Source organism: Pempheris klunzingeri, chromosome 22 (assembly GCF_042242105.1).
Source record: "Pempheris klunzingeri isolate RE-2024b chromosome 22, fPemKlu1.hap1, whole genome shotgun sequence".
NCBI lineage: Eukaryota > Metazoa > Chordata > Actinopteri > Acropomatiformes > Pempheridae > Pempheris > Pempheris klunzingeri.
This window is the reverse complement of record NC_092033.1, coordinates 1716272-1730247: the sequence shown is the minus strand read 5'-3', so window position 1 is coordinate 1730247 and position 13976 is coordinate 1716272. Positions and strand designations below refer to the sequence as shown.

The following is a 13976-nucleotide window of genomic DNA, read 5'->3' as shown; positions in this document are numbered from 1 at the left end:
ATTGGTCCGGTAGATCGCCTCAGTTGGCTGCTGCTGGGGTCGACCTGATCACAGTAGGTCCACTAAAAGAGCTTGTTTGATCCACTGACAGGCTCAGAGTGTTATTCTAAGTGTGTGACAGCATCATGGAAAGGATCCCTACAGAGAGAGACCTGGAAGATCCTTTTGGTTTAACCACAAACAGCACACACACCAGACTACATTCACTAAAACAGGGATTTTAGCTCACACAGCATGAAAGTTGCTGGTCTGCTGCTGCCTCCATCAGTTTGTTTGTGCATGTTAGTGTGTGTTACACAAATATTGTGTTGTATCTGAACTAACCCTTTAAAACACCAAAGTCACACAATAACACACATAAACTAAGTGATTGAGGCAGCAGTAGACCAACAGCTCCTGTGTTCTTCGAAGTAAAATTACTGTTTTTGTCAATGGAGTCTGGTGGGTTTGAAGAGAGCGATTTAACTGCTTTAACTAAGTTAAAGTACTTTGGTAAATTCCACACACAGGATTTAATTTAACTACCTGATGTTTCAAACTCAGTCACCAAGATTAGATTGAGAAGCGAGCTGAAGTGGCCGCTCACCATCTCTGTCTCTGTTTGTGTCTCCCAGAGTCGGTCGTCCCCAGTTCAGGAACGTTTCACGTGAAGCTCCCAAAGAAACCAGGAGTGGAGCTCGGCATCACCATCAGCTGTGAGTATATGTTTAGAATATTTGCTGTGCTATGAGGGGAAATGACTGTTATTGTCAATGGAGTCTGGTGTTCAGATAACCCAGACATTCATGTTCCCCTGAGGATGAACCGTGATAACTTTAACGTAACGACATCAGCTGCAGCTGTACTTCATGTTCGACGCTAATTAGCCAACGTTAGCTTGCTAGAAAAACAAGAAAAAGCTCCTCAGCAGCTTCCAGAACAGCAACATTTGTCGGGCGGCTTTAATTGAATCTCTGGGTTTGTTTGGGATCATTAAATCATCAGTGACGTTCTGGACCACCTGTGTTTTTCTTATATTTCATGCTTTGTACTTTTAGCAGCTTGACTTTGCTGAACAGTTCAGTCTTTCACTGTGCAGTGTGGGTTAATTTTATTATATGATCATTATCAACCTGGGATTTTGACAGTAATGATGCATCTTCAAACATGAAATTAAAAACCGGATGCGTAAACATTAATTTTCATTTTGTTTTACATCAAGCAGACGCGACTGGGAAATTAAATTTTGATTTTAAATGAGTGTTTTCATTCTAATATACTCAGCCGTGGACGTCCTCGTGCTGAGATAAACATTTGTCAGTTCAATATTACATTACCTCCTTTTGATTTCATGTCTCTTTTTAACATTTAATCATTACGCCTTGTAGCAGCGGAGTAAACAAACTAAATTATTCACCGTTTTCTGTTTGAACTTTTCTTTTTCTGTATGAAATCACCTCAAACCCGTCCGTCTGTCTGCCTGCAGCTCCGTCCAACAGGAAACCAGGTGATCCACTGATCATCTCTGACATCAAGAAAGGCAGCGTCGCACACAGGTACACACACACACACTCACACACACACACACACACACACACAAAACTAACAATACCACTGTGTAAAACAAGCAAAATGTACTTCAGGTATCAAAAGTAAAGGTACTCGCTCTCAGACAGACATAGTGGAGTAGAAGAAGAGAGCGGCGATTTAAAAAAAATAAAACTTAAATAAAGAACAAGAACCTTAAAATGGTGTTTAAGTGCAGTAATTGAGTAAATGTACTTAGTTACTTTCCATCGCTGCAAAAAGTAGAGTGTCAGCTGTGTGAAGCCTGGTCAGCCGTCTGTAGATGGTTGGTTAATTAGGTTAACAGTCCAGGTCAGTGTGTGTGTGTGTGTGTGTGTGTGTGTGTGTGTGTGTGTGTGTGTGTGTGAGTGTGTGTGTTGTGTTATGTAGGTCGTGTGTTTTGGAGTGTGAAGAAGAAAATGAAAATATGAGATACAGAGCTTCTGTCGGCCAATCAGCAGGAAGCATCTGCCAGTCAGGGAGCATTACAGACAATGTGGGAGATTAAAGGATAACTACGGCATTTTTAAACCTGGGTCAGATTTTGTACATATTCTGGATCATTTGGGGCGACAGCACCTGATCACAGTAGGTCCACTAAAAGAGCTTGATATAACAGCCGTTATATCGCTCTCTGCACACACACCAGACTACATTCACAAAAACAGGGATTTTAGAGAACAGGACACAGGAGCTGCTGGTCTCCATCAGTTAGTTCGTTTGCGTTATTGTTTGTCGCACAAATATTGTGTTGGATCTGAACTAACCTTTTAAAACACTGAAGTCACACAAAATAACAGAAACAAACTAACTGATGGAGGCAGCAGCAGACCAGCAGCTCCTGTGTCCTGTTCTCTAAAATCCCTGTTTTAGTGAATGTAGTCTGGTGTGTGTGCTGTTTGTGGTTAAACCAAAAGGATCTTCCAGGTCTCTCTCTGTAGGGATCCTTTCCATGATGCTGTCACACACTTAGAATAACACTCTGAGCCTGTCAGTGGATCAAACAAGCTCTTTTAGTGGACGGTGGCCCCACAGGTTTACGTTTCGCTGTCTGATGCAATCTACTGGACCAATTCCAACACTTTTTGCACCTGTTAGACCAAATCATGTAGAAATAGCGCTGTTAAACTGTTAATGATGATTCTGCGTTTGTTGTTTTACAGAACGGGGACGTTGGAGCTGGGAGACAAGCTGCTGGCCATCGATAACATCCGGGTGGAGAACTGCTCCATGGAGGAGGCCGTCCAGATCCTGCAGCAGTGCGAGGAGCTCGTCAAACTGAAGATCCGGAAAGATGAGGACAACTCGGGTATGAAGCTCAGACATCCAGGATGTTTCCCGTCTACACAGTTAATGGATTTATGTATTTAGGAGTGTCGCTGCTTCCTCACCGAGCAGCACGCAGGTCACTGAGGTTAAATATCCTGTCATAATAACATGAGCGCTGCACAGGGAGGCTCAGCTTCTGCACACCTGAGCCACGTTCCTGCCGTTAGTCACTGTGTTCAGACCCAGACGACATAAAACAGCCCACACACACACACACACACACACACGCACAGGGAGTTTTAAACAGACGTTACTGAAGCATCAGGTGTTTCCAGAAGTCAGAGACGATTTAATGTAGAAAAATACTGTCGCAGCAGAAATAAGTTCCTCTTGAGTTGGTTTCAGTTTCTTATTATGATTATTAATTAAAATGCACGTCGTTGCTCGTTTTAGGAGTAAAGCTATAAATTCATATGGTACTAATGTAAGTGCAGACATGCCAGCAGCTAACAGCTGATAGAATATCCACTACTGTACCATTCTGCCGTCAGTGTGTGCAGCTCATTACTGCCCGTCATTAAAGAAGATTAAAACAATGAAAAGTCAATAAGGGAATTGATAAAAAATGGGACTGATGAGCTGAATTGATAATCATCCGTCCCGAGTCCCAGATGAACCATTGTTTCTGTCATTGTTCTTATTTATTGATGCATTTTATTGAGTTTCATTTATTTCTTTGATGGCGTGTTAATTAATGAGCATCAGTATAAATATATCTTTAGTCCCTCTGCAGGTAGAAAACAACATGACAAAATAAAATACAAATATACAAACGCACAAAAAGACGATGTATTGAACAACATGTCAAGTCAAGAGTGGCTGCAGGTCGTTCCAATATTTACTTTCACTTCAGTTTGTCCTGACGTGGTCTCACCTGTGTGGCTCCTCGCGGCGCCCTCTAGTGAGCTAACGGTGCTAATGCTGCCATCAGCCTTCAGTTTAGTAGATTTATTATAAGAAGGTGGAACAAAACTGTGCAAAACCTCATAAATAAAACATCATGTTTGACACTTTTATAGATCTCAAAGCTCAGGAGATCTTATTTATTTCAAAATGTTACAATCAATAACGTTTTTGAAAAGTAGAAGTCAGAAATGGTCTCTTTTTTATTATTTGATGGTGTTTGACACCTTTTTCACGTCTTTTAAAGGTTAAAACACATTCAGCTTCTTTGATTTTTGATTCTAATACCTGTGTTATTGATTTATTCACTTGTAAAGCGCTTTGGGCTGCAGTTTGTGTATGAAAGGTGCTGTATAAATAAAGTTTAAAGTATTTTACACACATGCGTTAAAACCATCAACTGTCGCGTCAGACGACCGCGTTCGTTCCCGATACTGCCGGCACCTCCGACATCACCTGGATGGTGAAAGACGCCATTTTCACTTTTGTTTTAACTTTATTGAAACACTAATACAACAGATTTACACACCTTATGTACACAGCTGGAGTCTATAATGACAAACACACCAGGGGGAATAAGTTGTAATAAAAGAAAACATTAAGTAAGTTAAGTTAAATAAATAGCTTATATTGATTATCGGGTTTGTTTTTCATATAAAATGTATTAATTTAATGAATATTATGGGCTATTTTCTTATTTTTGCCCCCCATCCCACCTCTGGTCCTACATGAGATTCATAAATAACCCTTTTCTCCTTCAAAGTCTGTGGTTAACTTCCTCCATGTTTAGGGACATCAGGAGGTCTTTAACACTCAGAAGAGTTTAGCGTCTCTGTTAGTAGCATCAGTGCAGATTGTTCTCCTGGGAGTTCATGTTACATGTCTGAGAAAAGCTAAATCATCAGTATGCAGATCGTCTGGGGGTCACTAATTAGAAAGTTAGCTCATTAGTTCACTCTGCCACATTTACTCTGATGTAGAAACTGAGATGTTGACTAACGCGCTCAATCTTCACTTCGCATGTAGACGTACTGCTCCTTTTTCTCTCTCACCATAACCAGAACTACCTGAAAATGAAAGAGTCGTGTGAGTGGTTGCTTTTCATCACACGGAGGAGACCAAAGTAATCAAACCCTCAGAATATATTCAAGGACCTTCTGCTCCCTCCGCTCAGCGACCCTGTGAACCCTGTGAAGGAGCTCCTTATAAACCTGTAGAGGCTTTTCAGGGACATCTAGGAACTAATCAGGGACCCGACAACCTCTGCATTACCAAGGAGAAGCTCCAGCGGCTCTTTATTAACCTTTTAACACCAGGTTTTGCTTCCCCCCCCCAAGGTTCCTTCAAGGTTGGAAAGTCTATAATAACGTGTGGAGAACCTGAACCTGGGTTCAGTTGTTGTTCAGTTTTACTTTAGTTCCTTTCACGTGTTCACCGACATTATTCTGAGAATCTGAAGAAGGTTTTAGGGTTCTTTTAAGAGGATCTAGAGGGTTTTTTGGGGTTAAGTAGTCATTGCGGGGGTTCTAGAGTTCCTTTAGGGTCGGTAAGTAGACTGTAGGGTTATTAAAGAGGTTTAAGGGTCATTTAAAGGGTTCCTCATGAGGTTCTTGTGGCTAGTGAGTTTTGCTAGCTTTGTGATGGCAATTGAATCAGTTTTGTGTCTCATTTAGGGGTTCTTGGGATCCTTCAGGTGACTGAGGAGGTTCTAGAGTACAATTAGGAGGTTCTAGGGGCCATTTTGGAAGGAATGGGTGGTTTATGAGTCTCTATTGTCATTGTGGAGGTTCTAGATTTCCTTTAGGGGGCTGTGAGGGTCGTTATGTAGACTGTGGTGGTTATTATTGATGATCTAGATTAATCTGGGAGTTTTTTTGATGGCTGTTGAGGTTCTAGAGGTCCTTTCTTGGGATCCTTCAGGTAACTGAAGAGGGGCAGTGGATTTTTAAGGAGGTTCTAGTGGTCATTTTGGAGCTTCTATCGGTTCTTCATGAATTTGAGGTTCTAGTGGTCTTTTAGGGAGTTCTTCATGAGGTTCTAGTGGTCACTGTGGAGATCCTTCAGTACTATGTGAGATTTGCCAGTTGATGGTAATTGAGTAAGTTCTGTTTTAGTAACCACTGAGAGGGTTCCATAAGTAATTTAGGAGATCGTAGTGGTCATTGAAAAGGATCTGAAAGTTCCTTAGGAGGTTCTAAAGGTTCTTCAGGAGGTTCTAGTGGTCACTGAGAAGGTTCTGAAGGTGACAAGGAGCGCTGAAGTTCTCCTGGAGGCTCGTGGTGTTTCCTCCTGTCGTTTATCTTCATCTTCTTGTTCCAGCTCTTCACTGAGGTCACATGACGTCTGAGTTGTGTTGAATGAATCTTTATCGACTGTTTCAGACGAACAGGAAGTGTCCGGCAGCATCATCTACACGGTGGAGCTGCAGAGGTACGGAGGCCCGCTGGGAATCACCATCTCAGGCACAGAGGAGCCCTTCGACCCCATCATCATCTCCTCACTGAGCAAGGGAGGGCTGGCCGAGAGGTGCACACACACACACACACACACACACACACACACACACACACACACACACACACACTTTCATTTCATTCAGTTATATTATATATTTATGTAAAGTATGTTTATATATATGTTATAATATAAAAAAAGTCAGATTGAAATATTTAACATTATTATTCTTACACTTCCTGTCTGAAATGAGCTGAGTGATTGATCACTGACTGATATCAGCTGTGACAGTGGCAGCTGGAGAATGTCGCCCTCTGCTGTTAACAATAAATAACACTATAACACTATATGTTCTTCATGATTAGTTTATTTACTCATATTTTCTGTTTTAATTTAGATTTTTTACATTGGAGTTTTGGTGCATAACTCTCACAGGAAAACTTTATCTAATCTAAAGTTTTAATCAAGACAGCTGTAGAGTGTTTAAGACAAAGCAGATGCAGAATTTGTAGATTTAATAAGACAAAGATGTCCTAACCTGGTCTGCTTGTATATTTGTGTGTGTTGTGTGTGTGTGTGTGTGTGTGTTGTGGTGAACTCTAGGACGGGTGCGATCCACGTAGGAGATCGTATTCTGGCGATCAACAGCAGCAGTCTGAAGGGGAAACCTCTGAGCGAAGCCATCAGTCTGCTTCAACAAGCTGGGGAGACGGTCACACTGAAGATCAAGAAGCAGGGAGAACGTACGGACACACACACACACACACACACACACACACACACTGGGATTATTGTTCAGAAAATCAAGTTTTAAGATTCCCTGGATTTTTCCCTTTATTGAGAATGACAAAAAATATTTAAGCTTTTTAATATACTTTAGTCAAATCTGAACACACATTTTTAGATTCAGTTTGACTTTAACTTCCCTGAGATATAATTACCTTTGATGTTAATAAATCTGCTCTGAGTAAAGACGCTCCTTATAACTGCAGAACTTGCCTGAGAATCGTCACATTTTAAAGTTTTCTTCAGTGTCAAAGTAATCCGGTGACAGTTGTCTGTACATCCACGGCTACACTGCAAAGAGGAACTGCTAAAAGCTAATTCGGCATAGTTTTATAAACTCCTGCTTTAAACTGAGACAACAAACAGCCAACAACCAGAGTTAAACTTTTGTTTTTCTAAGTAATAAGAACGTTTTGTCTCTTTAGTGTCGAGCCCGAAGTCCTGTGTGATTGGTCCAGGCCTGGGGCCGGGGGCGGGGCTTGTTCAGGAGCACCAGGACGGGGAGGAGGAGCCTGTCGTCATGGTCGCGCCTCTGTCGAGCCAGAGAGCGTTCAGCACGCTGCCGTCTGTCGACAGCGCCGTGGAGTCCTGGGACGGATCCAACATTGACAGCACCTTTACCAGCCCTGGTAGGACGCCGACCTCTGACCTCTGACCTCTGAACCCTGACCCCTGACCTCTGTCCTTAAAGCTTCACACAAGTCGGCCCCCAGTGACTGTAGTAATAAAACATTTCTGTCTCTTTCTGTCTCTGTGCACAGCTCCACCGTTTCAGTCGTCTCCGTACAGTTTCCACGAGTGGCGCAACGCCAAGACAACCAACAGCCAATCATCATCCTCCGCTCGCCAGAGAGCCAATCCGCTGTCAGATCTGGGCCTGAGCGACGACGACTGGGACCGCCCACCTCTTGGAGGGTGAGAGAGGGAGAGGATTAACTTTGAATTTCATATTTTAAAAAAAAAAGAGATATAGACACTATAAATACTGAAAACATAAAAATCACTAATGTCTTCGGTAAACGTATTCTAATGAATATAAAATAAAAGACTTAGCTTTTATATTAATGAATAATAATCTAATGGCAGAATAAATGATAGTACAACAGTGTACAAGTACATTTTCCTCATTATACTATACTACATACTTTTACTATAGTCACATTGTCAATGCAGCACTTTTACATGTAACAGAGTACTTTTACTGTGTGGTATTAGTACTTCTACTTAAGTACAGGATCTGAGTACTACTCTTTTCCTGCCCAGTTTTTGTAATAAGTAAAATCATGTGTACAATTAATGAATTCTGCTCTTTAATTCTCAGTAGCTCTAATTAAGCAGATAACAAACAGTAGTTACTATGAATTTGTTTAAATTTGATTCTAATTTCTACACTAACTAATTTTCCCTGACATCCAACATTCACACACACAATAGTCATCACATGCTTAAAAAATAGATGTTATGTTATAAAGCATGTATGTAAATAGTGCCTTGATAACAGCCGGTGCACCAGTTATTGTACATAAACAGTGTGTGTTAGCGTGTTAGCGTTCTATATTCAAATCAATGGGGTTTGCTAGCCGCGAGCTAACAGCAGTAACGGGGGTGTGTCTCTGTCTGCAGAGCCTGTAATCTGCCCAGCGGTCTAATCACAGACAGCAGGTACCACGCTGACCTTTGACCTTTGTCACCCCTCTGTCACCCCTCTGACCTCCAGGAGAAACCCCCTCACCTGATGACCTCTGACCCCCACCTCGCTGACACACACACACACACACACACACACACACTCCTGATGGATGTGTATGTTGTCACTGCACACGTGTCGGAAAAAGCACTCGGCTCTCACCAGCATGACCCGCTCGCCACCGGCCCTCCTCCCTCTGTGAAGCCGTCGGGATGTTCTCTGCTCTGATTGGCTGACCTTTGACCTTTCCCCCCAGGTTCACTGTGGGGCATGATGGGACGGAACCGGACCAGGAGGAGAACTTCTGGTCTCAGGCTCTGGAGGATCTGGAGACCTGCGGCCAGAGCGGCATCCTCAGAGAGCTGGAGGTGAGTAGTACTCTTAAAAGTACTACAATAGTAGTACTGTTACTACATGTGTTAGTAATAGGAGTAGTGGTAGTAGTAGTGGTAGTTTAGTAATACTGGTACTAGTAGTAGTTTAGTAGTAGTACTACTAGTAGTTTAGTAGTACTGGTAGTAGTTTAGTACTGGTACTAGTAGTAGTTTAGTAGTACTAGTAGTACTGGTAGTTTAGTAGTACTGGTACTAGTAGTAGTTTAATAGTACTGGTAGTAGTTTAGTAGTACTGGTACTAGTAGTAGTTTAGTAGTACTGGTAGTAGTTTAGTAGTACTGGTACTAGTAGTAGTATTAGTAGTACTAGTAGTAGTTTAGTAGTACTGGTAGTAGTTTAGTAGTACTGGTAGTAGTAGTTTAGTAGTACTGGTAGTAGTTTAGTAGTACTGGTAGTAATGGCTCACATTGGTCTCATGCTGAAAGAACGTGTTGGAAAAAAAAGCCTCTAAATGGAGAAATGAAGCTGAAAAAGAGAAATGACTCCTTCTGTTCCAGGAGTCTGGGAAGGAAGAGCACCTCCTCACTCTGGTATCCTCCTCCCTCTCCTCTACTAACTCTCCTCCTGTCCTCTCCTCTCCTCTCTCCCCTCTCTGTATCTGGACTTTTAGCGTTGTGAAACATCAGACATGTTAGCTGGTTTTGAATGCGACTCTAACCGCACCCCAGCAGCAAGCTGCAGACCATGGTGACGTCATTGTGACACGACATTTTAGTGACATCACCCAGCTTCTGACCAATCACGTGGCAGAGTCATGTTGCACCGGGCATGGCAGTTTGAGCAAGGCATGCTGGGAGAGCTTGTGCAAGGTGGCCTGATGGGTAGTTTGTTTTGCCAGTCATGAAGCAGATCTGTCAAGTCATGCATGCGTCTGATGAGTCCTTGATTCTGATTGGCTGAGACGTGGGCATCTTTTGAGCGACGTGAGAGGTCCTGGGTAATCTCAGTAGAAACAGGAGTAGATTATTGTGAAAACAACAATAGATTCTGTTAGTTGATCCCATCAGGAGGAAGAACCGTACATCAGGTCAGTAGATCCAACCAGCTGAAATAACGGTGGATCACCTTAATCAAATCAAGTGTTCTTCAGTAGATCCTTTCACTACATACGTCAAATTTTAGCAAATTCAGGTCAAACCGCAGTAGATTAAGCAAGTCTGAAGCTATCAGTAGATCCTGTAAGTAGATCTGTGAGTAACTCTGTCAGTAGAGATAGTAGAAGGTCCTCAGTGATCGATCATCTCAGTACAAACAATAGTAGATTATTTCATAAGAGGTCAATACATCAAGTCAGTAGATCACATCAGTTGAAATCCTGTCAGCAGGAACAGGTAAACAAGTCAGAAGAAACAGTAGTAGATCCTGACAGTGGATCAGTTTGGTACAAAGTAGTAGATCCTTTCTGATGGAAAGGAAAGGAAATCAACTCAATAGGTTCTGCCAGTTGAAATAACAGTAGATCCTGTTGATAGAAAGAACAGTAAATCCTGACAATAGAATCATTAGTAGATCTCATGAATAGAAAAAAAACAGATCATTCAGTCCAACCAACAGTAGATCCTGTCAGCAGAAACAATATAAGATATATAAGATACTGTCAGTATATCCTGTCAATAGAAGCTGTAGTAGACCCTATGGATAGTAGATCAATTCTGTACCAATAATTGTCTAAAGATCATGTTGGTAGATCTAGTCAACAGAAGAAACAATAGATCTCGCCAGTGGAAGCCAGAGTTGATCCAATCAATAGAAACATAGTAGATCCCATTAGTAGATCAAAGGTTGACTCCCAGGATGTCTTTAACCTCTGTGTTTTTGAGGATCCAACTGCCTGTTTTTGATTGGCTGTGTGTGATTGGATGTTTATGATTGGCTGTCTCCAGGCAACCATCATGTCAGGCTCCAGCCTCAGTCTGAACCATGACCCCACCCCCCTGCGCAGCACGCTGGGACGCCAGGCGAGCTTCCAGGAACGCAGCAACTCCAGACCGCAGGTAACCAGGGTCGACCTCTGACCTCTGACCTCTGGCACTTTGACTGTTACTCAAACATTTCATGTCCTGTGTCCTTCTCTCAGGTGACAGCTCGGTCCAACACCTTACCGTCTGACCCCCAGCGCCGAGCCTTCGCCATGAGGAAGATGAGGCAGGAAGTCAATGAGATCCTAAACCAGAACCCTGTGGAACTCCACAAGGTGACATTTGACCCTCGAAGTGACTGGACATGAAGCTACCTGTTGTGATCCTAACGGAGTGTGTGTCTGTGTGTGTAGTTGACCCTAGAAAAGGCCTCAGATCTGGAGGACTTTGGTTTCAGCGTTTCTGACGGTTTGCTGGACCGCGGCGTCTACGTTAGCAACATCCGACCAGGAGGCCCGGCAGAGCGGGGCGGCCTCCGAGCCTATGACCGAATACTACAGGTATCTCACTGACAGGCTCAGAGTGTTATTCTAAGTGTGTGACATCATCATGGAAAGGATCCCTACAGAGAGAGACCTGGAAGATCCTTTTGGTTTAACCACAAACAGCACACACACCAGACTACATTCACTAAAACAGGGATTTAAAAAACAGTGGGGTTGCTGGTCTACTGCTGCCTTGATTGGTCTCTTTGCTTACTGACACTGGTTTCCCCAAAAAGCTAAATCACATTCTTGGTTATTGGCTAAACTGATCTACTGGACCAATTCCAAAACTTTTTGCAAATATCAGTCATTTCATATCCAAAATATGTTTAAAAAAAAAAAAAAAAAAGGTTTTAAAGATACTGAAGTTATTCTTGAACCATTTACTGTTTCCAGATTAACCACGTGCGGACAAGAGACTTTGACTGCTGCCTCGTCGTTCCGCTGATCGCGGAGTCTCCAAACCACCTGGAGCTCGTCATCAGTCGAAACCCCACCTCCTCCTCGTCCCCGCTGGCCAATCACACTGACGGCACCACCAACAGCAGCCACTTCCCTCAGCCAGTCGGTGGCGAGGTGGGACCGTCGGACCTCTCCATTGGTCAGGGAGAGGACGGTCCAATCAAGTGGAGCCAACCGGGAGACGGGCTGGGGGCGGGGCTTGGGGTGGGGTTTGGGGTGGGGCAGGTGAATAATAAATCATTATAGCAGACAAAAACTGGATGAAACTGGATCAGACCGGTTCTAACCAGATTGGACTATAGAGGTCAATGAGGAGAACAATACAACAAAGTTGAATTAAACTGGTTTAGACCCATCCAAACTGGTTCAGAGTGGATCCCCCACGGTGCTACACGCCCTCTGGATGAACTTTGACCCTTGACCACTAACGTTCGACCTTTGAACTGCTAAAGCAGCCCGAAAGCACACTGATGGACTGGAGTAACGCCTCACCTTTTCACCTGAACCAGTTCTGCATACTGGTCCAACTGGTGGTGTCACTGGAACCAGAGCTATGACTACTGATCCTACTGGAACCACTGGGGCCAATGGTCTAACTGGTCAGATTATTAATGGGTACTAGTCCAGAGCCATGGCTACTGATTCTACTGAAGCCAGAGCCACAGCCAGTGGTCTTACTGGTGTAAGAAATGCGGGTTCTGGTCTTACTGGTTTGAAAATTATGGCTACTGATTCTGCTTAAGCCAGAGCCATAGCCTGGGGTCTTACTGGTCCAAGACACAGGGGGCTCTGGTCTTAGTGGTTACAGAACCATGGCCCTACAGAGGCCACAGCCAATGGTCTTACTGGTCCAAGACGCATGGGTTCTGGTCTGACAGAACCATGGGTACTGATCCAACTGAAACCAGAGCCACGACCAGTGGTCTTATTTGTTCATGGTCATACTGGTCACAGAATCATGGGTACTAAGTCAGAACCGAGACCACAGCTTCTAGTCCAGAACTGGTCTTACTAGAACCACAACCATGGCTTCTGGTTGTACCGGCCAAGAAACCACAGCAGCACAAAGACTGATGGGACTCCAGAACCAGAACCTGCTGATGGAGAGACAGGTCGCCAAGGAGACTAGGGATGCTCCGATCAGGCCGTCTAGAGCCGATATCACTGGGATCATGAGAATCAATACTGATTACTGACCGGCTTCTGTTTTTAAATGTTTTTTTTAAAAAAGCCTCCTGAATAGGAAACCCTTATGAAATACAACACAACGTTATGTGCAGTCACGTGGTTCTGATGAATCCAGATGGAGAGCAGGGAGTGAACAAGATGGAGGAAACCCATTTGACACCTCAGGCTACCTGTGGAAGCTCCGTCTGCAGAGTCACCATCCTAAAGCCTAAAGAAAACAACAGAACCGTATTTAAACACTTTTAGCAATAAGGTTGCGCCCCGCAAAGCACTTAGCTAGCGTTCGTTATCGAGTGGTACAAACTCCAACATAAAGAAAAGTAAGGGAACAGTAAGCCACATAAGTTTCATTACCGTTGACTCCTCCCAAGCACACATGGAAGTTCAAAAGCCATTTTTGTTGACACTTTTCAGTTAATTTCTTGTGTTTTTTTGACCAACAACTTTGTAGTTTCGATTTGCGCAAACTTAAATGGCGTAAACCAAATGCATTTTGATGTTTCCAACGTAGAAAATCACTTCCTGTACTCCAGCTGTAGTTTGTGCAACATTACCACGATGCATCTCTTCAACTGCCGCATGTTTAGTGCGTCAGGTTCGTCCGGAGTATGCTCGACACAAGCGTGGATCCCAGCAGGGTTACGGGTAGAGGTGCCGTCATTGGCCCAGAAGGTTTGGGTTCATTGATTAAAGATTAAAGATGGTTAAGTCTTGGCAAGTCTTAAGATGGTAAAATGTAAAGTTGAAAATGTGCGTCTGAGCTTAAAACTCAGACGTGGCTTTGATCAAGTGAGGATTTGATGTAGTTCCTGTTAGGAGAAGA

General features: G+C 43.3%; 1 protein-coding gene across 1 annotated transcript in view; it reads left to right on the top strand.

Moving 5' to 3' along the window:
- grip1 (glutamate receptor interacting protein 1) overlaps positions 1–13286 on the top strand; it is a 38733-nt gene extending 25447 nt beyond the window's left edge. Inside the window, exons 14-27 of the mRNA XM_070854208.1 lie at positions 615–695; positions 1466–1535; positions 2709–2854; positions 6159–6303; positions 6835–6974; positions 7443–7646; positions 7779–7932; positions 8641–8679; positions 8961–9072; positions 10983–11093; positions 11177–11293; positions 11372–11518; positions 11900–12190; positions 13269–13286. Coding sequence (XP_070710309.1) covers positions 615–695; positions 1466–1535; positions 2709–2854; positions 6159–6303; positions 6835–6974; positions 7443–7646; positions 7779–7932; positions 8641–8679; positions 8961–9072; positions 10983–11093; positions 11177–11293; positions 11372–11518; positions 11900–12190; positions 13269–13286 — 1775 coding nt within the window. The remainder of the gene's footprint in view (positions 1–614; positions 696–1465; positions 1536–2708; positions 2855–6158; positions 6304–6834; positions 6975–7442; positions 7647–7778; positions 7933–8640; positions 8680–8960; positions 9073–10982; positions 11094–11176; positions 11294–11371; positions 11519–11899; positions 12191–13268) is intronic.
- Positions 13287–13976: the final 690 nt, after the last annotated feature.